Below are 27,758 nucleotides of genomic sequence, written 5' to 3'. Positions count from 1 at the left end.
AACATTAGGTTATCTTTCATTAGTTTTAGTTTGCTAGGTAGGGATATTCTCGTTAGGATAGGGAAGATGAGCATTTATCCCACCCCTTTTCATTTTAATAAATGGAAAACATTGAGAAAACAATACCTTTGTGTCCGTCTCGCATTTCAGACCCCTCAGAGTGCACGAATTTAATGAATTCTTCACACTAGGTGCATTCCCCTTGTGTGCCTTTGATTGTACACCCCGAGACTGGAATGGAGGTCTGCAGAATGATGAGCAAATCAGTAATGAATTTGGACACAATCACTGCTGCCACACATTTATTACAGGGTATCAATTTTGGATCAGTTACTTTGAGAATTTGAAAACTCAACTGCGTGATCTCAGGTCTATGTTTTAGAAAATGCCTAGCACCGGCTGATTTAGGATGGTTTGTCCCGATATTAGACATGTGTTCTTTCCAGCGAATTCTTGCATTCCTTGAGAAAGTGCACCACTTGTTGAGACATTTGAGGCCACCATAGGGCCGGTTGGGTGCTACCAGTGCTGGGCCAGGAGAATCTAATGGAAAACGAGCTTGACTCCACCAAAGGATCAGTGAGTTCTAGCAGTTGTTGTTGCTGGGGATTAAATGAAAGGGAGGACGTTTGTGTCCACCATAGGGTCTGAGCGTTAGCAGTGCAAGACTAGGAGAAGGTGACTGAACAGGCAATGCTTGACTCCTCCACAGGGTCTTCGAGAGCTGTCTCTGTTTGATATAAAGGAGAAACACTTCATCAACTGAGACCGAGTGTTCTAAATTGAGAGCCGGGGGTGGACTGGGAACCAAAATGGCCCTGGAAATGATTTTCAAAATGTCCTCATATTAGTACACTGCGAGCGAATGTAGCGATCAAGTGAACGCCCCCTCTTCAGGTAAGATTTTTGGGGTTGTCTGTCCATTAAAATGAGTCCAAATAGTGAATTTTAAAGTACATTTGTTCCTATAAAGGGATTCAAAAGTAGTTCAACATAAGAACAAACTGACATACAACCTGTGTTAAGCGTGAGGAATGACCCACTGAAATATGTTTTGTCAAATTCCTTGCTGCAAAGAGATATGGGGAGATGAGAAGATATTGAAGGACGGGGCTGTGGTGACTGGGAGAGAGGATTGGAGGAGCAGAAACCTAGCGTACCCATGTAAAGAGGCCAGTGGTGTAGAGGCTTACCGGGAGCTCAGCATCACCACTGGAGAGGATGTGATACTGGATGGTGAATTGTAGAAGGGCCCTCTGCACATCGTCACACTGAGTACTTTCTGTGCAGTTTCCTGGAGTACAGAGTTCAAAGCAGGCACTTCATACACCCCAAGGGCACTGCCAGTCAGTGTTGCATTTGAGGTGTTCACGGGTGCTAGACTCTTCCAGCGCTCCGCTCAGGGCGTTTGAGTAATGCGAGCTGGAGACCATCCTCAACCATTCATTATGGAGCGAGAGTTCTGGGGGGGGGGACCCGGCATTCCTAGAACATACTAGTGCAGTACTCCTAGGGAGCAGAAATGGGTGAGTGTAATGTTAGCACCACCATAAAACAAAGGCATACTGTATACCTTTGTTTTATGGTGCACCACTTCTCACGAACATTGCCTTCCCAGCATTTTCTTAAAGGCTTTGCACACCAAGCCTGGCAGTTTATGAGAATTGACACTAGATGGCAGTGCAGCATCACTTCGCCGTTTCTTGCTTATGCGGCTGTAACAATTCAGGTGTTTGTAGAACAGTAGCTAGATCGAAAGCATGAAGCAAACATGGAGGAGCCGAACATTTTAGCGCGACCATTTGGGGCTGCTTTAGCGCAGCCTGTTCGCCTCGGTTATTTTAGCAGGGCGCGGGCGGTATGTCAGCGCTCTGTGTTTACTTAAATATATTGTCACCCTAAACACTAATTTCAGGAATACGTGGCACACTCAGTAAATGAAACTATACTTTAAAACGTAGGTTGCAGCTGCCCATCATGTCACGCCTGCCAACCTTTTCAAATGAAATGGCGGGTGAAACACGGTTTTCTTTTTGTGGGTGTGCCCTCCATAGACCTATTGATGGGCTCGGGGATTGGAAGTCGAGGGAACGTGGTTGGGGCTGTCACCCGCCAAAAGCGGGTGAGTTGACAGGTATGCATGCACGTTGGATACATGACATGCGGGATACTACAACTTGTGTGGATGGTGTTCTGTTAAAGTGCATATTAATTTACTGCGCACATGTATTCCTTTAATTATACTGTCGCCCTAACCACTAAATGTATTGGTGCTTATCGCTGATGGGCCTCCGCGTCCAATAGGGTGTGCCATGAGGACAACTGCGTGAGCGAGGGCGCACCAAATGAATGGTCTGCTAATTAAGTGAGAAGATTTTCAAAATAAACTGGGACAGGCCACCACCCTAAAAATAGCACTACATTTTGACAGTAGCTGCCAGGACTAGACTTCAGTAGTCTAGGGAGGTGGGTGTAGAGGGCTATTCAAGGCATTCCCCCGAGCCATAAAGTGAGAATTTAGCTGTGACTCTAAGAATACTAAACACAAAGGAGCATTTGCTCATATTGATGTTCCAAGCCTGTCTGTGTAACAACTCGCCTGCAGCCTCTGTGGCCCGTTGGGTGGGTGGGTGCTGCACCTGCTAACTCATAGGTCGTGATCCGAGCACAGCCCGGAATGACTGGCTGTAAGTATTAAAAAAAAATACCAATTGTAACATTTATTTAGTGGGTAGCAAACTGTCATGTTGATTTGTAAAATGCACCCTTAACCCAGTTTCTTCTGTGGCAGACCATGGTCCCACCTGCTGGCAGCACAGCCATGAAAGACCCTCTCCCCAACACCGGGCCAGGGTTGTCAAATTAAAAAAAAAACTGTCGCGATGGGTGTGCATGATGGTGGACAGAGGACTACATTCCTTGGCGGTGCTGGCAAAACTGGGACATCTGTCCACCCTAACTGCCAGTGCAGTAGGCGATACTATGTTACTGGAACGTATACCGCATATGGCCGCCATTTACTTGGGCAGATGATACCGCAGGCCTGGAGAAGGGGAGTCTTGGTAGGTTAGTGGGGACGGAGGAGAAAAGCAAGATAATTTTGCTGTTGTGTTGATGCTGCAATCCCGAAGTACCCCAAGCTCTGCCTGCGGCTCTGTTTCTAGGTGTCCAGACAGCAGCCTCGTGAACACGTGCTGATAGGGCTGTATTGGCTGGGTCTGCGATATGTGCACTGAATGTACTGGTGCAGCGTTCGGTTAGAACTCTGTTAGGAGAGTAATTCAGTTGCAGTGCTCAATGGGCTTAGTTGGTACGAGTATAATGCGTTTGAGCATGAAGTTTAAAAATGTTAGTGGCATTCCTGGGGGGTAAATTAGAGCATCTATCCTTTGTGGCATGGCAGTGTCTCAATAGTGTTGCCCTTTAGGCTAGAAACTTGTGATTAGTGGTGGGCGAATCAGGTGATATTCGCTCCATGGGGAAATTGTCAAACTCTGGGCAAAATAGTTTTCCCCATAAAATGGTATGGAAAAAACAAAAGTTAAGGCAAAAAAAGAAGTTTCGTTGAAAAATTTGAACTTGGTCTCAAAGTGGCAAATTGGAAAATAATCTGCTTCACTGACTAAGTGAAATTGGAGGCACATTTTTCCAGTTTCATTTCCCTGTAGACAATTTAGCCCACCACTACTTGTGACAAGATGTCCTGATGCACTGTGGTATGGGCTGGTATCTCTGGCAGTGGACGGGGTGCAGCAAGTGCTCCTGGGTGAGAGTTGGGGAACCACAGGGTAGAGGAAGACCTAGGGAGCATGCAGAGGGGAGTGAGTACCAGGCACACACAAGATGAGAATAGTTTCTGAGGAATTTCTGAGACAGAGCAGAGGCCTTGTGGAGACCCTAGGAACAGCACACTAGGTGGTCAAGGTGTGATAGCCAGGAAGCAGTCATGCAAATTACATTGATCATCGGGGAACAAAATTACAGTAGTGCACTAGTTGCAGTGCACATCAGGAGGTGAAATCCCAGCTGCATACCAGTGATAAAAAAATAAAATGTCCACATTTCTGTTGTAGTGGAGGAGGTACCAGTCTTCTCCCTACTCCCCACCACCTTACCACCATCATATTGGGATGACCGACGAAGAGCCATGATGGGGAACCCATGCCAGAATGAAATTATCCTGTACCTTCAGAGTGTACCCACAAACTGACATAGTGGAGGAAAGTTACCAAGAAGGATGCACTTTGCAGAGTTGTCGAAATGCAGCCATGAAAAGAAAGGAAGAACATTAAAACAGACCAATGACAGCAAAGGAGTGTCACCTATGCTGAAACAATATGAAAATACTTAAGAATGACGATGTAACTGAAGAACTAAGAGAAACATGTACCCTACGATAAAGTAATTATGAAAACAAAGAAGAATCAAGTTACTTATTATTCAATAACTGTAAATATGCTGAAACGCAAGATGGAAACAACACATAGAAGCTTTCTTATGCAAGGTACATATTCAATGTTTAGGAGGACCATCAGAAGAAAATAAACAACAGCTTATGTCAATCGACCCAGCTACCTCAAAATACGAGCCCAGGATCTTAAAGTGAAAAGATGAAGTTGTTTTCCCTTGCAAAATAGAGGAGTACACTGGTTTGGAACCAAGGATGCTATTTCGAGAGATGAAGGCAAAGGACGGAGGGAGTCTAACGAGCAGACCATGTTCAAGGACATATTTCTCGAAGATTAGGAGGAACAAGAACATTTACGGATGCCGAGTATTGGACAATTAAAATGCATAACGTTTATATGGGATAAAGAGTGAGAAAGTCTCTAAAGGCCAAGAGGAGCAACTGTACCCAGTATATTTGAATCAAATGGTGTCAAATGCACTACCAACATGGACAATTTCATGGTCTCTTGACACGTGATAGAGAACTCGCAAACATGGGCTATTCATTAAGTCTGAAGCTAGGATATGGTGTGCATACACTCCCTCGAATGTCCTGAGAAAGTGCAGACTTGCAATGTCAGCCTTCAAACAGAAGACCCTTGATTAAGACCTATCGATGAGAGAGGATAGACTCATTTGGAAAACAAGGGGATAGCTGATGTATCTCCAAGCACCTCGATTTGGTTTCTATGTACATGCTGCAGACTTGTCTGGGGTTGAGCTGGGGTTTGTAAGATAGTGTGACTTTGAAAGTAGCCTCTGTGCCCATGCCTGAAGTACCAGGTGCACATTAGGCCAGCAGATTGGGCATGCTATGATTTGTAACTTTTAATTTCCAATTAAGAACTGTGTGACCGATGACGTGCTAAGAAGAACCCCACGTGGAAGAAGATGGACAGGAGTAGCTGGGACCAATGACCTGGCATCCCCTATGGAACAGGCTGCCAATGTATAGGGTTGCACCAACCAGCTACGTGGATTTGTAACCAATGTGATGTATGTCAATTGAGACGCATTTTCCCTTTATACGCTACCACCTGTGTTGATTTCGTCAGAGCGCTCCTTGGCAGCAGAGTTCTTTGCTATTGCCTACTTGTTTTTTTTTTTATAAAAATTTGTTTTATTATCAATTGGTTACAACATAAACAAAACAACCAAAACCAAAGGGGGAGGAACAAGAGAGAGACAAGGCAGCTACATCCAATGGGGCCGACATGGCCTGTCTTACAGTAGTAATATGTCTTGCATCACCATTCTCATAGAATACTATTACAGTTCACCTTATAAGTGTTCAGAGTAACATCCCCGAGTCCATATACATCAGGGCCCTCCCTCCTCCCATGCCGCCCATATTTTAGAGGCTTTGTTGGGACAGCCTCTTGCGTTATAGATCCTTCTTTCGATCATAGCACATGGGTCCATGTCCAATGCCCATTGCTCCAGTGTCAGAGTCCGGGGCTCCCCATTTTTGTGCAATATTGAGCTTGATTAGGGCGGCCGCCGTATGCAATAGCAGTTCTTCCCATTTATTCAATTCGTGCTCCCAGGATTAGGACCTTTGGGTCCATTTCTATTGTTTTGGAGAGTATCTGGGCCAGTTCCCGACAACAGGCCTCCCAGAAAGTTCGGATGTGGGGACAGGACCACAGAATGTGCCTACTTGTTTTTTTAAATTAGAAGAAAACTTGTTCTCCTCACAAGAGGTGTGCTAGACCTTGTTCCCTAGCGGGTTGTATTTTTTCTGGTGTGAGCATTTAGGGGCTTCTTTACACTCAGTAAAAGTTCCCCAATAAACGTCTGTTATATTCTGAATGTGTCTTGTCCTTTGATTTCCCCATCACAGGCATGGCAGGGGCAGCCCGGTTGAGAGATTATAGGTATAGGCAAGTCAACCTTTAGAGCTGCCTTGCAACTATATGCAATAAATCACAAAAGGGGAGTTTGGGTCTCTATCTTCAATAAATACTATTTGACTGTATGAGACTTGTCTTTCAGTAGATGTGATGTTGTTCTTTCACTGTGCCAAGACCACCTCCGCACATCTTATTCCCAATCTCAGTTTGTAAGAGTTTAAACATAAAAGATCTACACATTAGCAGCAGGCAAGGTTTGTACTCACAAATTCTTTCCTTTTTTTAACAGGTAAATCAAAAACCAAGCAGGATCGGCAGTCCATCATCAACCCAGACTGGAACTTCGAGCGCATGGGGATAGGAGGTCTGGACAGGGAGTTTTCAGACATCTTCAGGCGTGCGTTTGCCTCCCGTGTTTTCCCGCCGGAGATCGTGGAACAGATGGGTAAGTTTCTTGAAATGGGCGAACATATACCTTTGCTTCTTTGATATCTTTCATTTAGTGCAAGGCGCCCGTTTCAGAATTCTTTTGATCTTTTGAACTTGCAATAGCCCTCTATTGATCCACCTGAATTCTATCTTGCACAAAGTCTAACTGGTCACATTGATATTCTAGGCTTCCCATTGGCTGAAATTCAAAATGAACAGAAACTGTCAAATTCTGTGAATCATGAAAAACAATTCTTCAGTATAAAATCATCCCTAATCTATGCATACAATTCTCTAAGGATCTCTGCGCAGAGCCCTTCCTTTCCTAAAATGTGATTCTGGCTCAATTGGGCCTGCTCGTAACTCAGTGACGTGACAGATGTTGCATTAAAACCATGAACTTGTCCAAGTGGGTCTATATGGTTCATAATTGCAAACAATGTCATGTCAGAGTGAGTGTTGTGAACAAATAAATGAGCACTAAGCCTACTGTGCAGTATGTACTTTGCTATTCAAGTGCACAACCCTGTTATCATAGACCTATTTACAAAGTATGCTGGTCTGAGGTCATTTTTATGTTCCCAAATGTTCTATGTTAATGCTGAGCAGCCAGGAACCCTGACTTGTGTTATTTGTCTTGATCCACTTTTCATTGGGAGTGAGGGGGTGCGGGGGTTCTAAAGAGTACAATAGGAGGGATACCCTTCTATTACAAAATAATGTATGTGATTATTCTAGATTTTAATAAATATGCTTTGCTCAGTAAGGTAAATGTAACATTCTTATTAAGACTACAATATACACTGAAAGTGGTCACTAGAAATGAACAAGTTAATATTTTAAAAAACGTCGGGTTATGATATGCCATTTATAACACGCCTGTACAAAAGTCTTTCTAGGTTACCTTGTTGGTTTTTGAATACCTTCTTTCGTTGAGGCCACACACAGTTTTGTCTTTCAAAGTATCCTTCCTTCAGGGAAAGGGTCACACTCGGATTAAAACCAATGATCTGTTTTTACATTGAGCACTAAGGCAGTTTTTAATTTTGCGTGTTGCCTACTGGTTGTTGGTAATGTAGTCTAACCTGCATATTTTATGTGCAATAACCATGTATGGTGTGACCTGGGTGAGTGTATAGACTAGGGGGTCCAGGTGTGTTGTTGCATGGCCCCCAGAATCGGACGCAGGTTCTGATGGATTTGCCCCTTGTCTATTAAGAGTGCTTTCTCAGCCGGACGTCGCTCTAAGATTGCTGTGCATTTCCCGGGCTGCCGTTTCTATGGTTGCAGCTGATAGGTTTGCCTTGTGTGTCCGCCGCCACCATGTTATTTTGACTTGCTCCATGCTGAGGCTTGCATTTGCCACTCATTCAGAAGGGCTCCGTGGTACGCCATTACCGCACATATCCATCGCCTACTCCAGACGTCTTTAAATTGCTGCCTGCAGGCCTGCTGTGTTTTTGGGATTTCCATATTCTCTTGGGGTTACTTGTCATTGTGATTTTGGTTATGAATTGAATTTGTGTTGCATTCCTGGAGGTATTGTCAAGATTTATTGCTACTATTAACTAGAGTCCTGTCCATGCTACAGACAACTTGGGCACAGACATACCTGCATATTTTGCTTCCGTGCTGCAGGGAGGTCTTGATTGTCAAGAAAAATGTGACATAACTACATTTTCGTGATTGCCCCCGCCACCCCCCCTTCATTACTTTACATCAGCACTCAGAGGCTTGCCCTCTATATCTGTGTTCTTGTTTCAACTAAAGAGACAAGGCTGATGGAACTTGGCCATTTGGGAGTTAAGTGCCAGATGTTATTTCTGAGCTACACCCAATGCGGTTCCTCTTGTCCATCCTGTCTTATTTTATCTTTATATTCAGCAACCTCTATCAAATCCTTGCTTGCTCCGGTGTCCCCTTCTGTACCACCACTCCAGTTTGTCTTTGCGCTGTCACCACCGGTAAATACCAATTGCCAGGAGGTTGTTACCTCCACCCCTCTTGACCTGTACTAACTGCAGGCCCATCTCCCTCTGTGTCTCTCTGCTCTTTTAAATTCCTAGACTTAGCACAGGCTCTGGGCTATCCACAACAGCACTCCTGCAGTAGGGACTAACGCCTTCTTCATGTTTTCAACGTATGTGGAATTCACCTGTAAATATTTGAAGGGGTGGAATTTTCAAAAGGATATTCAGTGGCCACTTGAGGGCTCATTTCATGTGGATCACCTTGGTATCTTGCGCGAGGCTTTGGAACATAGAAAGTCTAAGGTGTCTGATGGTCATTGGTCATTGTATTTTGTCTGTTACAAAGTGTCTACAGACAGATTGGGTGACAGGCTAGATCACTGAAAAACTCTCAGGTTAAGCTAGGGAAAGAATAAGAGGAGTACAAGCATCCCTCCAAGGCCGGCTGGCCAAGCAGTAAACGCACTCGCAAAATAGGCCTCGACCCAAGTGTTTGTGCAGACACCATCAAAGATTCCTTTTCAGAAGCACCTACAGTGCCACCTGTGGACCTGTTAGACAAACTAGCACCATACTCTTCTCTCCCGAGGGTCCACACACCACCTACTCCGCATCAAATGGACCCACCGGCCCCACGCCACAGTAAGCTGCCATGCCACCCACACCCACCCTCAGAACCCTCCCATAGCTCCCACACCACCCCCTGCGCCCCAATCACCACCTCAATTTTTACATTCTAGCGCCAAATCCAAAACTCTAGCTTCCTACAACCCCATTGCTCCCGCCCAGCATAACCCGCCGTAACAGCCTGGAATACAGGTGCACCAGAGACTATTTTAAAAAAATCTTTTGCGCCAGCAGAGCCATGCTCACCACTTAACAAATCATTGCAAGAACTAACTACACAAGATCTCCAATGGTCACATGCCTCCATGCCTACACCCACGGCACTGCACACTATGGATGACTCATCCACCACTGCTGCCACCACCCTTCTGCCTATGCGCACCTACCCTCAGGCCAATACCGAGGCTGAACCTATGAGAATTCACACTCCCTGTAACTCCACTGACTTATACGCCATATGGCGCAACAGTTCCCCTAGTTGCCAAACCCCACTGCTTTCATGGAACATTTTAATACAGTGATTGGCTGTTGTGTTCCCACCATTGGGGACCTTAAACAACTCCTGTGAGCTGTGCTCAAAGACAATCTATACAAACAAATTATGGACAAACTACACTGGCCCGACACACTGGCGGTAGGTGAGACTATTACTGCGAATATTACTGCTCTTACTGACCTCATCAAGGAAAAATACCCAGTCAAATCTGACTGGTCAAAGATCGCCACTTGGAAGCAAAGCCAGTCTGAATCTCCCTCTGACTACCTATCTAGATTGACTGTTTCACTAAATACTGGTATTGCAAACGCTGGGGAACATGCTAAGCCTGCATTCGTTTCTCATTTTGTGAATAGTCTCCTTCCTGAAATTTCACTACAATATTGAACATGTTCAGATTGGGTGGCAAGCAGACTCTATTCAAAAAGCACTGCAAGCAGCTCAACCTTTCTTTGACAAGCTCAAACGCCAGGAGCAAGGTGGTGCTACCTGCCTCATGGCTTTGCAGATGCAGCATGCTCAACAGAAGACTGCTTCTGGGGGACAGGGACTCCTGGGTACCTTACGCCAGCCTCATGTCCTATAGAATCCTCTGCCACCTTTTCAGCAGGGACACCAGCCACAACAGACCTTTGCACACCCATTTTGCCTGCCCAGCAACCCCTCCCAGGGCAACCTTTCTGCAGATATTGTAGACAGGCCATCTCATCCAGCAATGTCCTGCCAGACCACAGCAATATGGCTGCACTACTGCACTCAATGATTTCTTTCATCCTAAGAGTTCTAATTGCTACCCTAGACCCCCACCACCACCTTCTCTCCCCCCTCTGCCGCCTCCTTCTCCTAACGGGGCTACCAGGACATGCATATCTCCCATGGTCCACAATGACATTCTTATAATTAAAGGGACACCAGGGTAAAAAAACACTGCTGTCGACCCTGGTTACACCATAAACGAAATGCTAAATAAAGACAGAGTGTAAGAATCATTCTACAGGAGACCATACGTTAAGGAAAGTGAATAGAAATATTATTCAATTTTCTCATCCGTATTTCTACGAAAGAATCAAAGTTTTTTATTAATAATCAGAAATAGAAAAACACTCTTATCTGTTAAAACGACAGGTTAAAGTTTGACATAGAGCCTGTAAACAATGTCATAAGACACTATTGGTCTCATCACGAGTTTGGCGGTAACCCTTAAATGCAGCGGTAACACTATTAGCGCCGCATTTAAGGGTCCTCCAAATCACGGGTTTGGCAGCATTTAGCCCCAGCTCTGAGCTGGGGTTAAATGCGCTTGGAATTTGCCGATTTTCACCACAGGAATTCCCCAATAGACCAAATGGCGAATTACTGTTCCGCCAAACATGTGATCCGGCACTAATAGCGCCGGGGGTTTGGCGGAAACGCTATTAGCCCTGGCAATATCCCAGCGGAAATACCAGCCAACTTGTGATGAGGCCCTATGTGTAAAGAATTTAAACAACAATTATATTACATAACCAGTGCAAAAGCAGCGATGAATATAAAAAAACACAATACACACAAGACAATTACTGATTAATATAAAAAGCTCAGTTCATGTACAACTTGAATGAAGTGCTTTACTGATGATCTACTATCTTTGTTTATCCTGTACATTCAGGCTAATAGTTACCCAACATGTTTAATTCCTATCAAAACAGTATTATATGGGAAATATTATTATAGGAAATGGGAATATTATTGGAAATTCTTCAAGGGTTTTCTGTGGCTGTTGGTGTTCCTCGTTCCTTAATATCTTGTGGTGTCCTGTATCACGAAACACATATATACAACTTGTGATTAGTTGTTGCCCGTAATATATTTAATACATTCACTGGGAGGGGCAAGCAGCCATCAATAAATATAGTGCCACTATTAACTAAACCACTCACCCATTGCATGTTCAATGAATGAGTCTTGTGTAGAAGTTTAATTTCTCACGTCATTCTCTTCCTATGGGGATACAAGTGAATAAACTGCAGGTCAGTGACAAAATATGTCACTCAATACTCACCAATGTATAGCTGCGTCAAGCAGTTACTTGCTCATAAACGTTGGGTGAGGGGGGCGGTACTTGTACCCGATGCACCCTATGTGGAAGCCCTGCTTAATGCGATTCTGCTACCCACCGAGTTGGCAATTGTGAAATGCAAAGCCCACACTCTACTTTCTGACAGCAGCTTGCAGGTTAATACGCTGGCTGACGGCCATCCGAAAATGAGCTCTCTGTGGCCCTCGAGCTCCTGATTATGTGCCGCTGTTTCTCCTCTCGTTTGAGGACCCCGTAGCATATCTTTCCATCCTGGCAGACCTCCAAGATGCGGCCCTCCAGGGTGACATGGCCGGGAAAATCATGAATGTGTTTGTTGCTCCGATCGCCGTTGGTGTAATAACACAGGCTGTTTAGTGCCCCCACTAGCTCTATTGTATCTTGCACGTGTTTCTCACTCTGTGTCCCATTCAAGCAAGGGAAAGATGACCTGAGAGGTCCAGAGATATTGGTTTGCACCCAATTTTCCCTCCATTGCTCAGAAATACTGTGCTCAGTGTCCAACATGTCTCGCGTTCAACCCTGGAAAGCTTGTGAAAACCAATCCAGGGGCACATGAACTACCTTATGGCCCTTTTGTGAATCTCCAAACAGACTTCATTAGCCTACCCGAGTGCTCATCCTTTGTGTACGTCCTGGTCATCCTTGACACATTTTCTGCATGGACTGAAGCTTACCCCTGTAAATATGCTGATTCCATTACAGTGGCCAAGGTCTGCCATGAAACCGGCCTAAAGTGGCCTGATGCCCTCCCTCTTGTCCTCATGGACCTTAGAAACTCTGTAAATGGAGTACACAGCCTCTCGCCCCACAAGATATACTGGGGAGGCCCATGAGAATGCCAGTTGCTCCGCCAGCTTCCCCTGAACTCTGACTTTACAACTGAATGATCTTGTTGTGTCATATTGCAAAAGACTAGTGCTAGTCGTCAGTTCTCACTTCCAGCAAATCCAAGAAGCTTTGCCTCGGCCACCTGAAATGCCATGCCATAGCCTCCTGCCGGGAAACTGGGTGTTCCTGAAAGTGTATCAGCGAAAATCATCCCTGCATCCTCGCTGGAAGGGTCAGTTTCAGGTCATGCTGACAACCCACACTGCAGTACGCTGTAGAGGCCACGACTCCTGGGTTCACACCAGCCAGTGTGTGAAAACAGCACCTCCAATGGACGACGAAAAACATTAAGAGGTCCTAGACAAAGACAACCCGCCATCCACCAGCACCAAAGATAGCAAAGCTGAAATCTGCAGGGATATAGGAGAAAGAGACCCCTCTTCAGCTGCTCACTGGGGTCTCAGCCGCTAAAACCCTGGTGACTCTGCATCCAGCACTCACCAATGAAGTTCTGCTACCTGTCCCGAGGTACAACTTGCAGAGTACGGCCACCATCTCACCTGACATCAGCAGGTGAACCATTGCTCTCAATGTTTGCTACACTTGTCTCCTATGGGTGGCCCATCGATCTCAAAGGTTTTTCTCACCAAGCAGCTACAATACGCTGCACAACTGGAGTGTAGGTGCATAAGTACTCCAGCCCAAGGGGGTTTTGGAGGCCATCTGAATGTGCCCAGCGCCTCAGCTGATTTCTTCTAGCTCTCTACACATCTGTCATTGTCATCCTGGCAGGGATCCTGAACGTTTGCATCATCGGCTCTCCTGTCTATTGAGTTGTGTAATTTCTGACACTCTTTGGAACTTTTGGTGATAAGGCCCTGACTTCCATATGGTTGGATTACTAAAGCCAGAAATACCGCTGCTATTGCTTTATTGAATCTGAATTGTGTATAATATGTTGTTGTTACTTACAATGGTATTTGCTCTGCCTCACCCTACATCCACCATCCTACACCCAGACACCAACACCTTCCTCAAACTCTCTTGGGCCTACACTGACCTTTTGGGTGGCTCTGATTGCTGTGCATGCTCTCACACTCCTATGTACACCAGCGAGGGGGATGCCATTCATCCCTGTCCCGATCAATTTTGCTGAATGGTGTTATGACCTCCTGATCAATGACTCTTCTTGTTCCAATATGACCCATCCCTTTCCCCTGCGATTCTTCTACCCCAGCTACCCCAATACTTTACCTCCCAAGATACCGACCGCATTTATTCCACATGCTCTGATCACTGTCACCGTGAAGGGCACGCTGCCTTCTATGGGTATCACACCGGTAACCTATGTCCTTAACAGAAGTGCTACTACCACCAACTATAACGACACGGCTGTCAGTAAGATAGGACAATTTCATAGTAATAGCACCGCCATAGAGGGTTACATTTCCTTTGAGGGGCTAGCGCCTACCAATGGCTACCAGCTAACTGGACTGGTTAGTGCACCATTGGGTCATTCGCTCAGCAATCCACCATGTGTCCCTTTTTCCAAAAGCTCACTACACACCCCGATGGTCCAAAGGCAATGCCTGGACATGGTTCGAAGGCCTCATACAGTACATGATACCGAGCATTGGCACTACAACCAACAGGGCCTATCTTCATGCCCTATCACACCTCCTCGAACAGGTAGCCAACAACACCGCCAAAGGAATACAGATACTTAAAAGAGAACAATGTGCACTCAAAACTGTGGTCCCCCAGGATAGAATGGCGCTCGATTTATTTACTAGCTGCCCAGGAGGTGGGAACCATGTAAAGTTATAGGACAAGAACGCTGCACCTGGGTACCAGATAACTCCTCCCAGGTTGAGGACGTGATAAAACACCTCCAAGGGGTTGGTAAAACATTACACAGTATAAACAAAGGTTATGCCGATTCAATGTTAACATGTATTCAAAACCCTTTTGGTTCACTGGGCTCTTCCATTCTACGTGGTATTATTTTAATCCTTGTTGTCATGATTGCCTCTTTTGCAATGATAGTTTTTCTTATTTGCTGCCTTCTGTCCTGCTGTGCTAAACAGGTGTCTCACTTGCCCAACGAGGGCTGGCTACTGCCACTCAAAATGGAGACACTGCTACTTAAAGAGGATGCCTCCAAAGGCGCCTCCAATGAACAGGAAATGATGGATCTGTTGGGACAAATGATGGTATGAAATTTTGAATTGGGACTTTGGAGGCCGATGATCGATGTAAGCAGCATCCTTTCTGTGACAATCCCTGTGACTATCCACAAGTCACCAGTGTACCTGGGCATCTTTGATGCTATGCCCCAATCCTGCTCCCTGCGGTGTACGCCCTGTCTCCAGGGATATCAAACAGGTGGTTGGGGGGGGGGGGGGTTGATGTGGCAAGATGTTAGGATATGCTATGTTAGGCTATGATCTGTTAGACTATGTTATGCTACATTAGGCTTTCTCTCATACATGTAGGCCTCAGATACTCCCTCTGCACCCAGCTCCTCTGACATTCCCACACCCCATATGGAGCAGATTAGACCCTGTAACAAGGCAACTGGACACGTCAGACCTTTTCCTCTGTTTGCTCCCTACAAATATAGCATTAGCACCATAATATATGTTAGAGAACGGTAGGATTTCTGTGAATATCCCTTAGCCATATTACAACGCAATATACATACACGGCTTCATTGCAAGTAAAATGCTGACAGTTATTGCCAAATGTCTGCAAATGTCATGCCAAGTAACAACCCCACTGTGAAAATGCTATAATATATTAGTGATTGCATAGGATATGCTATATAACCTTTGCTCTCAGGGCTGTCCCGAGAGCTCTTTGTGCCGACTGCCTAGACAGTTGTCCAGCTGTACTTTCCTGCTTATCAGCTGATGACTCTATCTGTATCTAATACAAGAAGCTTGGTTTATCCATCAGTCGGTGTCTGTGTCCCATCTCCTTATTTGCTGCAAGCTGCTGGGAGACCAAGGGGGCCCTTGAGAAGGGGCCCGATCTTGGCTACCTCAAGACCAGTACTTTTTAAAACGTCTGTTAATAAACAGGCTAATTTGTGCTATGTTGGTTTAGCATCACTATTCATGCGAGGGTCTAGTTGCAGTCCGCAGCACAAAGGATTTCGTGACTGACCTAGGGTTGGGAATCATTCTTCCGTCAAATGTTCGCGTTTTTGTACTGGAGTATTTCCCCTTTTATTATTTCGAGCTTCTATGCCTTATTGACATTTGGGAGAAAATATAACTGAATGGATCAATTACTGTACCTTTATTATCCTGTAGGGTTACAGCCCAATAGCTACCTGTAACTTTCCCATCCTCAAACTATGCCTTTCACAGGGATATTTTGTAGTCATGCAAAGAACTGTGATGAATCTGAACAGTTCGTCCCTTCTCCCCTGAGAGGAGCCACGCCCTTTGAGGCTTGGAAGGTAAGCTCCCTAAGCAATACCCTCACTGGAGATCTGGGCAAGTGGGACCTCAAGTGACTCTCTTCTTGGGGACAAGGACTCCCATTGGTATATGGAACTCGCAGTCCGAAACTCCCTTTCTGCCTATATGGGTGTTGGAAAGACTTTGGCATCGCCCATTACAACTATAGCCAGCAAAGTGCCTTCTTACACTCTATTGACTTCAGGTAATGCTGATCATCATCTGAATGCCATAATCAAAGAAGACAGATACAGTTCTTTTTGTTTTGATGAAGTGCATAAGAGCAGTGCGGACTGCAAATGGAGGAGCAGCTCCTACGGAGAGAGGAGAGTCATCGCTACGCAGAGGCGAGCCTCTTGAGACTATGTTCTGGAGGGGCAGAGGTACACCAAACCCCGGAGCCAGTGGTGGCATGGAAGAAGCGAGACCCGCTAACTGGAGGCTGAGAGGCGGGCACTCTGACCGAGCACGAGGCAGCGGTCAGGAGAGGTACAGGGACCGAAAGACAAGAGTCTTCCCTCGTGACGCTACCACTAGAGAACAGTGGTTGGCCTGGCATCCGGCAACGGATGTTGAGACCAGAGAAAGGCCAGGAACCGTTGTGTTCCCAAACTCCACATAGCAAGTGCCTTTGCTGACGAGACGAGTAATGTCAGGGAAGCAAACGCTCCCAACGTGAAGATGCCAGTGAGAGCTATGAACTTTGGTTTTCAAGATTGCCGAAAATGACAAAGGTACAAAAGACTGAGAAAACAGAACAGGCGCATGTCCCAGGTAAAACAGTGAACATGATATGAACACTGTATATCAAGAATGGAGAAGCCGCCATCAGTATGAGAGCCTAAGAGAACCATACAGGCAAACACCCTACGTTCAAAAGGAGTGAAAGAAACGTGTGCTTTATGTCAAGGCTGGGAAAGCCAACAGGCATATGAAGAACTGATAAAGTCGGATGGACATATGTCCCTTGTGGAACAAAGGAAAGAGTTTGAACACTAGAATTAGGCTAGCGGAGCCAATTAGGTAACGGGAACCTGTAATACCTGAGCGGGCACACGCCTGATGGTTATTGATTTGATTCAGACCCAATGTGCCTGCCAAAGAACCAGAGGACTTTGGGGAGCCCCAGTACCACAAAGGTGGATACAGAGAAGTGTGCTTTAAGGTAATCCTGGAGGGATTTGATCACTGATCAAATTTGAGAAAAAGTAATACAAGAAAAATTCACCTTTCTTTTCCAAAGGAGGAAGAAAAAGCAGTACAGAGGATATTTGTATTTTTTACCAACATTTTAAGAAGATTGTGAACTGTCAATATATTCCAAAGGGACTTTGATAATAAGAATAAGTAGTCGAGTTGTGCCATGCAGAAGCCCATTCTGATGCCTATTGCACAAGCCTCTCTTTTCATTTTTAGTTAGATTTTCAAAAGTCCTAGGGGCCAGTTAGTTATTTAGGATTTGGAATTCTGACTCTTATTTTATTTTTTTACTTCAACGAGCCCCCTCAGTTTTGTATTAGAAAGTAGGGAACTTCCCTCATAGCAATGGGGCCAGATAGACATTTTCTTTTAATGTAAATAAACCACATTTTAACATGACCCATTGTAGTCCAAGTACTTCTGGTTTACCACAACTGTTTCTCATTGCTGAAGTAATATGGACTCTGCAGATGGAAAAGATGTTTGGCCCTGTGAAGGAATATCTGGGTTAGTCTAGTCCCACGTGTGGTGGAAGCAGGAAATGCAAGAGGTTTCCTCCCCTCTTTTGTTCTTGTAACTTCATTAACATTATTGAATTTTAACAGTGGCCATCTTGAGGAGGCATATGACCATTGTCCAATGATAAAACAAAGAAAAACTTGCACTGAAAAGGAAAAGCCAAACACAAAATATGGTGTTCCAGCTGACCCAGAAAGGGACAACTAAGCGATAATGTTGTTGGGCATCTTAGGGTAGGGTCAAAGTTCTGTACCGGGGCTACCACACTGGAGAAGGTGCAACCTCCCAACATTGGGCAGATCAATTTAAGAACTGTGTGACGCAGCTCCCTTGAAGTCCTATGTTGGAGCAAAGTTGCCCTTTGGAGTACCACCAAGACCTTGTGGCTTTTTTCCTTGCAAAGCTCTGAAGGCCGTAACTGCTGGCTTCAATTGCACACAGAAAATTGCTGGTTTGAGGGTAGATTGAGCAACATGGAGGTAATATGCTGGAAGAGGGAAGTCTTCCTTAACATTTGAGCAGCAGCAGCATGTCACACCAGCTACTGGTTCTTCTAAACAATGTACATTTTTCACATTGTCCTTTCCAATAGTATAGGTGCCTCAACACAAAGGCAAGACCGAATTCGTGCTTATCAGTCCCCCCGCTAAACAACTTGTCCAACAATGGCTCAATGATATGCACTTAGAAGGATTGAATCCGCAACTCTTGGATTTAGCAAAATCTTTAGGCTTCACCGTTGACAGCAGCATGTGCTTCCAGAAACACATAGCCAAAAAGACCCAAACAGCATGGCTCCAAATCTCCACCCTTTTCAAAATCGAACCGTTCATCCTGCCGCAGGACGCCCAGACTGCAGTGCAAGCTCTTGTGGTCTTGCACATTGATGGGGGAAATGCCCTCCTGGCAGGGCTCCCAGCCACTCACTTGGCTTGCCTAAGCGCAGTCCACCATGTGCTGAAATTTGACGAAATCACTTTCATCCTACACAAACAACATTGACCTCCTCTCCAGGCCTGGATGCTGTTAAAGACTGCTTGCATCATCTCCAAAACCGTCACAAGTAGCACAACGGCGTACATGGCAGCTAAGCTCCACATTCTGGTGGCACATGCTCCTTGCACAGAAAAACGACCAACTGGCTTGATTCAGAACTGGGCCACAAAGATGACCCTCAAACAGTCCTTTTCTTATCACGCACCAATCCTGTGGAACTCAATCCCAGAAGTGACTGGGAATGCCCATAACTCTCCAATTTCGCATATCTCTCAAAATGTACTTTTTATTTATTTATTTTTCTCAACAGCACCTACCCATAGACTAATCCCCATTGAAGCACAGAATGCAACTCACGGTACTGAGCCACTGTTCAAAGATGCCAACCCAAACACTGGCTACCAAAACCTTATACAGCACTCTGCTGCTCTCGAGCTAGGTCCGCAATTTAAACAAATTTGATTTGTAGAAGAGAATGCATCCCAGGTTGTCCAAATATTGTCAGGGTGGATATAGTAGCAATGACTTGGACCTTCTGGGAGTGAAGAAAGATCTGCCGAGCACTGAAGCCCTCTGCACTTCCTCACTGAGGGACTAATTGCAGGCTCTAAATCAGCACCTAAGGATACTGAAGGCCCATTGACTGACCCCTGAGATACATTACTGTGATGTATGACTATGGTGCATATACTGGCTCCCTAGCATGAACGGGTACACATATGGCTGCTCTTTTGGCACTATGGTAGAGTGAATGTTCACAAAATGCAACAAATATTTGAATTCTTATTCATGTATTGATTTGATAGTTTAAAACTACAGTAGGTACGTTGTAATCCAACTGAAGGAGAAGGAGGGTCCCTCCCCGCCCCACCCCTCACCCCCGACCCTGTGGTTGTCAGTCACTAATCTATTTGTAGCTGCTTCCAACTTAACACCAGTCTTCAGACTCAGTTTTCAGATACAAGACAACAACGAAACAAGCCACACATATCCCCCCACAACAGCACATGACAACTAGCGACCGAAAAATCACACCTATGCTCAGTTAACAGTGTAAACCGAACTGAAGCTGCCAACAGCACATCACAGCTCTCTTGAGCTTTTTCCCCACTCATTCCTACTAACCTATGCCCCCCACACCTTACCCTATTGCTTTTCAGATCCGCCAGGGGACCACTCCGGTGGTGACAGTGCACGGTATAAATATCCTACAGCATGACCTAACATATCTCTTCAAACGCAGGTGGTTGGGTTCTGGTCTTGGGTTAAGTTTCCGGGAGTTCCAGAGTTTGGCACCCTGAACTGCCAGCAACCTGCCTTTCTTTTTACAGGTTGTACACCCCTTGGTGAATCAGATTAGAACGGGCTGACTGTCGAGACCAGGCCCGGCGGTAGTGGAAGCTCATTTCTGCATGTATCAAATGACTTTGCACCAGTAAGCATTTTGAATGCGGCAAAGAATGCAGAGTCCAACTCTCGATTACACTGGCACCCAGCAGAACTTTCATGCCCAGTTTCATATTATATGGTTTTCAGTGGTTCACGCACATTTTGGTGGCCGGCTTTGGACCATCTGCAGCCTTTTGATAGGTCGCTTGATACGATTGGTGAAAATCATGTTGCAGCACAGTCCGGCAGAGCCCGAACCAGGGCTCCGGTAACAACTGCAACCAAGTGGAGAATGAAGAATATTGCATCCAGGAAAGTGTCCCATGAGGCCCACCATCAAGGTACAAAATCTGGCTCTCAGGCCGTTTGCTATAGGCCTGATGCTTATAAAGTACACCCCGCTGAGACTGTTCGGTTCGTACCTGAACTGCAGAGTAAGCTGTTATGTCATTTTATTGAAATTGTCCTACTCCCAAATTGTGGAAGTGATTCTTGGAAGGACTTAAGACAATGGTAGATAACAGAAAATGTGGTAGAAGGATTGGAGCCACATTGGAGCTTTTTTTTCCATATTATTTTTATTAATTTTTAACATATTTAATCCAAACAAAGTCAATACAAGGTATACATAACAATTCATAATCTCATCAATTCATTTCACCTCCTCAAAATTAAGCCCCCATTTAATAAGTCATAACAGTTTAGTATCAATTCATAGAGCATAACACAATCATGTACCAATACATCTATCAATAATCAATTAAAGGGAGGGAAGCATTTGAACAGTACTTTTCCGGAATCGGAGGGAGAAGGGAAAATGGAGAAGAAAATAAATAAATAAAGGAGTTGAGTCTGTGCAATTAAAGGCCATGACATCTGTATCAGGAGTTCATCAAGTTCGGTTGAAAGAACATCTGCTCTCTGTCTGACGCATAGTTCAAAAAAGGGTTTCAAATCCGTATGAATATCGAGAGCTTCCCCTCACGCATGGCAGTAAGTTTCTCAAGACCCAGCAGTTCCCACACTTTCATCCACCAATATGCCACCTGCGGCCCCTCCACAGATTTCCAGAAGCGAGCTCTTGTGATTCGTGCAGCAGTGAGTAGCTGAGCAATTAGGGCTGCTCTGGAAATTGGGAGAGACCCATCTTCTGGCACGTCACCCAAAATTAATATGTGTGAGTCCATGGGGAGAAGTGAGCCATTGATGTCCTTGATCTTAGATCATACTTCAAAGCAGAAAGTCTGGATAACCGAGCAATGCCACCACGTGTGCCCTAGGTCTCCTCGTTCACCACGACCGTGCCAGCATGTGTCTGGGTAGTCTGGATTAATAGCATGCAGTCTGCTGGGGGGTGGGGGGGAAGTACCAGCGAAAACAGATCTTAACAGCGTTTTCCTTTACCAACGTGCATCTAGAACTCTTATGGGCTCTATGCCATATCCGCTGCCAGGACTCCTCCGGAATATCCAGTCCCAGTTCTCTCTCCCAGGCCCAGCATATAAGGAAGCTTCTCGCTTTCCGGAACATTTTCCAGAAGTTTAAAACAAGTAGCCAGCCTATGGGAACGCTGCCGCTCAGGAATTTTGAGTTCTATACCCAGTGGGGACCTACTGGCAGCCTAGCAAGTGACCCTATTCGTCAGCCAGTGTAGGAGTTGTATATACCTAAACCGCTCCATTTCAGACACCCCAAATTTCTCCTTACACTCCTGAAATGTCAGCGGTTCCTGATCTACATACAGGTCCCTAAGCCTTAAGGGCCTACCCGAATTCCGTCCCCGAAATGAGCTAGGATTCAGCCCCAGTGTGAACGCCAGATTTTGGACAATGGGAGACAGTGGGCCCGATCCCGAGGCAATCCCTCTTTGCCCACTTGCCTTTTCCCAGCTCCGGAGCGTTACCAGAGTCGTGGGTAATAGCCCCCCTTGATAGCTTCGTGCCTCTTTGGGTAAGAAAGGAAAATATTCCAACGGGAAAGGTGCGTCTGCTTGCTCAATCTCCTGCCATTTAAGGGGTTCCAAAGAGTTCCCCTAGGCTAGCATAGGAGCAATTTGCGCCAGTCTGTAATAACACGAAACTGAAGGAAGTCCTATGGCCCCAGATGCCATATTGGAGCTTTTACATATGACATCAATTTACCAACGTTTCTAATACCCACATGTTTACACCCTCTCCTGGCGGCATCTCCTATACAGAGCTCACCAACAGCAGAAAAGATCTTGGGGGTGAATGAAGGAGCCATGCGCAGCATCGCTGGCAAGTCATCTCAACTTTACCTCCAGGGATATTCCCGAAATAACCCTATCACATCGGGATCTTTAACTAACTACACTGCCATTTCCTCACACTCCCTCTGCTATAGTGCCGGGGCAGCGCGCAGGCCAGCAGGCTGCCTTTTTGGCTGGAAACTGTTGCCCTCAGATGAATGAGTGCTAGAGACTGCACCTCATACCATCCTTCCATTCATTGAAATGCTGCACAGAGGCCACCTAGATAAGTCTATAGCAATCGTATTCAAACGTGTTGATGCTGCCCCCCCCTTATTTAGTAAAACAAAAATAGTGTTGCAGAGCTCCCCAAAGTCCATAAGTGCATTTGTTTTGTAATAAAAACCGTGACAGTGCTCCTTTTTGGTTTGGGCTATTAGGTGGCAGTGCCACCTATATGCCGAAACTATTGTATTAGAGTACAGACGGGAGAAATGACATATGAGGAGGGACACAAAGCTTGTCGGTGTGGTTTGGTTATTTGCTCACATACTAATCTCTATGGCCATGCCCATTCAGTTCCTGCCCCTCCCAAAACCCCTCCTCATGGAAACTCCGAGCTTGCTTTATTCAAGCCTTACCATCAAACGTTGCCCTCAAAGTGCCTGCCAGTATTTGTTCTAAGCAGTCTTCTGAGAGTTAATGACTGAATTGGAGCTGTAAACGTGCTACTGGTGTAATAAAAGTATTTTAACCAGCTTTGACTTCAGCCACTCGATTTACAAGCACTAAAGTCCTGTTAAATCCAAGCATTGACAATTCCAACAGTTTTGGCTTGTGTGTAAGTATTAGGCATTTGCCAGGCACTGTTATTAAATGCCCAGGTACTCGCTCCATTTTGCACCTGCTACCATTAGTGTCCGTTTAATACCACTACGGAAGTGCCTGGCCAATGCCCTTCCCATGGCTACAAAAAAGGCCCAAACTGTTAGCATAGCCAATGCTTGTTTAAAGGGCCTTATGCTTCGCACACCACCCCATACATCCCCTGAGTCTCCGTAAAGGGAGGGGGGGGGGCAGTTTCACAATTTGAAGACCATGTCGTCTATGGTAAAAGATCATTTCCGAAAATGGATAGGCCCCCTATTGAAGTGGCACACACAAGCTCAGATGTAATGGAATGCTATCTATGCGATTCCTAGTGGTTCTGTAGCAATGGCTAAACTATTTCCATACATCATTTTGGGTTTTCATATGTACTGTAATTGTGAGGGGCTCGATTAGTCACGAGTGCTGTGCTTGCTATACCCAGAAACTCGATCAGCACCTTACCGGTTCAGTCTGGATGCTACAAGGATGGGGCTCGGCTGGCCCCTTTAGGGGTGGTCAGGACTGACTTGTATTTTGTTTGTTTTTTTTTTAGTGGCACAGGTTGACTAGAAGGTTACTTGGGGAAAAGTCGAGTGGTTAAGAAGCCTTAGCTCAAACATTCCCAATCACGTTTTGCTTTAATTCTGAATGATCATTTGACCGTCAAAGTCACGTGCTCTGCAGAATGCTTTCTCCTGTAGAGGGAATCTCCTTCCCTTACGCTTGAATCGCCTTGCAGGACTCCCTTTGAATGCAGGAGTCCTACAGTGTGCACCTGCACTGAAGCCTGTGCTTTTCCTTCCGGTAGATGCCTCTCTGCTTTGCACTACGTCTGTTGCCACGATGTATGCTTTTCTTTTTCTGTAATTACTTGGATCCCAGCCCTCCCTCCTCTAACTATTGTACTCCCCTCTCACTGCCGAACAGCCCTTGGCATTCAAAGGCACTATCTTGGCTCGCAACTATCTTCGCTGTGTCTCACTTTTCGGCATTGCCCTCTCCAGCCTCTCTACAGTTCAAGCGTCTCTTTTTGACCCAGGGTTTCTGGCTACCTCTCTTTATCGCGCGATCTTCGCCTCTCTCTCTCTCTCTCTCTCTCTCTCTCTGAATGTCTTGCACTCTGCGAGACCCACCTGCACGCCCAGGTAAAGGTTGGCGTCTGAGTGGATTGAGGAGAGATGACAGAGGGCCTCATCTCCCATCGCCTGGCCATCATCACCTGAATGTTAGTCCATTGGGAGCAACTGTGCTGGTCCCGTCTTCTGAAGAAAAGCGTAAAGGGCACGTCTGCAGCCCACGCAGGGAATATTGCGCGCTGTAAAGGTCTGCGAAGCGCCCCAAGAACTCCTTATAATTACGCTGCTGCAGTGACTGAGGCTGCCAGGGACTGGCTTCCGAGGAAATTCGCTTTCAATTCAGTGGGAGAGAAGAGAGGAGTTCTCTTTTTCTTGACACTGGCAGCGTCGCTGCCTTCTATGTTACTGTAAGCGCTATCTGAGCATTGCAACATTTACCATTTCCATGGTGCCTTGACACTGACGGCTGTGACAGCGGCGAGGGGTTGTTTTGCCTAGGGAGGGTTGTCTTCGGGGAAGATTTCCTCAGCTAGGGAGAATCTGCGCTACTTACCTGAAACCATAGCCTATGCTGTGAAAGAGGTCTTTGACTCACGGGTGGTCTGGCTTTAAGGTCTCCCTTGAAAATACCTGGGTGTTACTGTTGGTGTGTTCAAAGAAGGCATGAGAGGCTAAATTCCCGTATAATCACTTCATAAGTCCTGGATGGCCAGGTTCTGCATTCAGACATGTCGGCAGAGACAGAACTAGGCTTTAAACTATGGCTCCTCTGGTAGCAGCGTCCTGAACTATGCTGCTTGTTAGATTTTCAGGCGAGCTAGCCCTCTCTGGCGATGATTAGAACTGTTTAGCAGCCGGCCTATTCCCTCTTGGGCTGGGCACTTCTCTGCGGCTCTTCATACCATACTCCAGCCTCTTTGCTCTTCCCCAAGAAGCCTTAAACCGGAGTTGATTTCTGGGATTCAAACCTCTGTTGCTCTGCGTGTTCTTGCTTCCAAGACCAGCACGTTGCCCCCTCTGTTCACACTGGACTGTACACACTGTAGCGCCCACTTACAAGAAGGGTCAAAGTAGGATGGGATGGTAGGTTCTGATGCCTTGCTGGAAAGCAAGGTGATGCCACTTTTCAAGTCTGTCTTTCTGAGCGGTCAATGCCAACATGTTGCCAGTGGAGGAACTTTGCTGAAAATGTTGGGGGGGGGGGGGGGGACATGTCCTCTGAAGAAAAGGTGCCCCATTCAAATGAATGGCGACAAAATAGAGTGGCATGAAAGTTGGGGGGGACAAACACCCCCGTACCCCCCTAAAATTACGCCCATGCATGTTGCATGTGTGTTTACTTGAGCGCTGAGCATGGGTCTTCCAACTTGTCCATCACTTCGTCTTGCTCTTTTTTTGTTTTTAGTTATGAAAGTTATGCTGCCTACCAGTGTCGTCGTAGACACAAATGAAAGGGTCGGGGAAGAGAGAAGCATGCGGACCCACCACAGGTCTAAGTACGTCAGGAGGATAGTATCAAATCGAATAAGAAACATACCCCTTCTTTTCTTTCAAAATGTTCATTGTGATTGGAAACATTCATGCGGACAAATGTCAGTTCAGAGACGCAACACAGAACAACGAGATAGTATAGATCACGTAAACATGCATTACATCAAATATTATCCCATGCACCTTGCACTAATAACGGTTTGTCTGGATACCTTGTTTTTCTGCTCCCTGCTGGTTGGTGATAACCTGCAGCTATTAATCACCCAATAGACTGCTTTTAACTTAATTATAATTTAAACACCTCACGGACGCCTGACTGTTTTTTTCAGCTGTAGGGCAGAAAGAGGGCGCGGGGGGGGGGGGGGTGGTCAAGCACCGTGTGGAAGTCGGCCTGCTAACGCTTCTTACATGCCATGACCCCGAATGACCCGGAACTCTACCTCTCGGCGTGAGTCTGCTCCTATTCCCGAGAGCCCCAGTCTCCCTGCTTCTCCTCTGAGGCAGGCGCTGCAGAGTTCCTCACTGACGGAGTGCTTATGCCGGCAGTGCTGCACGCCACACGATGGTGGAGATGGGGGCGGGACTGTTCGGAAGTTGCGGCAACCTTTAGCACTGCCGTTTAAAAACAGGATGGTACCCATTTTCACACGTTTGTGATCCCTTTGCTGCGTGACACCGCGGATCAGCAATACTAGCCACATGTGTTGCACAGTTTATTAAACTTTATAAATTGAGCCCAAAACTGCTGAGACTTGTCTGAAGGTCGGTTTTCTCCTCAATATTTCAGACTTCTTTTTGGTTTCTCCTTTAAATCAGTCAGAACTTGCTCAATGAATGCCAGCGTGGCATCTGCTTATCTGTATGTTTAATTTATGAGGGGAGGGAAAGCCACAGAGAACCTGCTGCTCTTCAGATCTTGGCGAAGCTCTTTTGCACAGGAAACCGGTCGTAAATAAACCCCTTCGGTGTGGCCTTGGAAGGGAGGCACTTTAAATGGAGAGAAGTAAAGGAGGTGGGAGGATGCGCGGAAGAAAGAGGGCGAGGGCGTTATTTCACCAGAAATCAAGGGCAATGAAAATAGACCGCATTCGAATTTTTAAAAGGTACATTAGCACTCCAGTGGTTAGTGTACTGGTATATTGGGGTACTAACAGGGGTGGACTGGGAACCAAAAGAGGCCCTGGAAATAATTTTCAAAGTGCCCCCTAATGACTCCTTTTCAGCAAGTCCAACCCTTTTCCTATGAGAAAATGTGCAAATATCACACTAAAGCGGGCCAGGGTGCAGAGGCCTACCAGGAAATCTCCAGAGTTCCCTATAGTCCAGTCCGCCCCTTGGTACTAATATGGAAATAAAGACTGCATCCCTGGTCAAGTGAAAACTAAATTCACTGTTCTGTTTGTGCTTTTACTCTAACTCAATCTGTAGGCCAGGTGCTCCTGTGCTCCAGTGACGGCGGTGAGGACATCGATTCGTGCTGCTGCGTTAAGCATGGAGCTGCTCCATGAGACCTGCTTGGCATTGGCGAGAGCCGCTGAGCCGTTGAAATAGTGGTGGCGCTGGCTATCCGGCGGTGGCCCACTTGGCAAAATTAAGACAAGGGGAGCCGTGGATGCTGTTAAGGATTTCAATCAGGCGACACACACCTTGGTCTCTGCCTAGTATGTAGCGCACAACTGAGATGCTTTTCTCCTTATTTTATGCAGATTCAATTTGAGATGGTACACCACTCGTATCACACCCCCTTTTCAAATACCCCGGGCACTATGGACCATGAACCAGACTGGTTGGTAAAATGCAATATTTATT

The 27,758-nt window shown here is 45.9% G+C and overlaps 1 protein-coding gene across 3 annotated transcripts in view; it reads left to right on the top strand.

Annotated features, from left to right (window-relative positions):
* Window positions 1-27,758, top strand: part of NSF (N-ethylmaleimide sensitive factor, vesicle fusing ATPase) — a 1,025,749-nt gene that overhangs the window by 439,283 nt on the left and 558,708 nt on the right. For all 3 annotated transcript variants that reach the window (XM_069634162.1, XM_069634161.1, XM_069634163.1), the window contains one exon: window positions 6,592-6,747. In XM_069634162.1, the coding sequence (XP_069490263.1) occupies window positions 6,592-6,747 (156 nt within the window). The remainder of the gene's footprint in view (window positions 1-6,591; window positions 6,748-27,758) is intronic.

Source organism: Ambystoma mexicanum, chromosome 13 (genome assembly GCF_040938575.1).
Source record: "Ambystoma mexicanum isolate Mex_15411 chromosome 13, UKY_AmexF1_1, whole genome shotgun sequence".
NCBI classification, from domain to species: domain Eukaryota; kingdom Metazoa; phylum Chordata; class Amphibia; order Caudata; family Ambystomatidae; genus Ambystoma; species Ambystoma mexicanum.
This window is presented reverse-complemented; position numbering and strand designations above follow the sequence as displayed.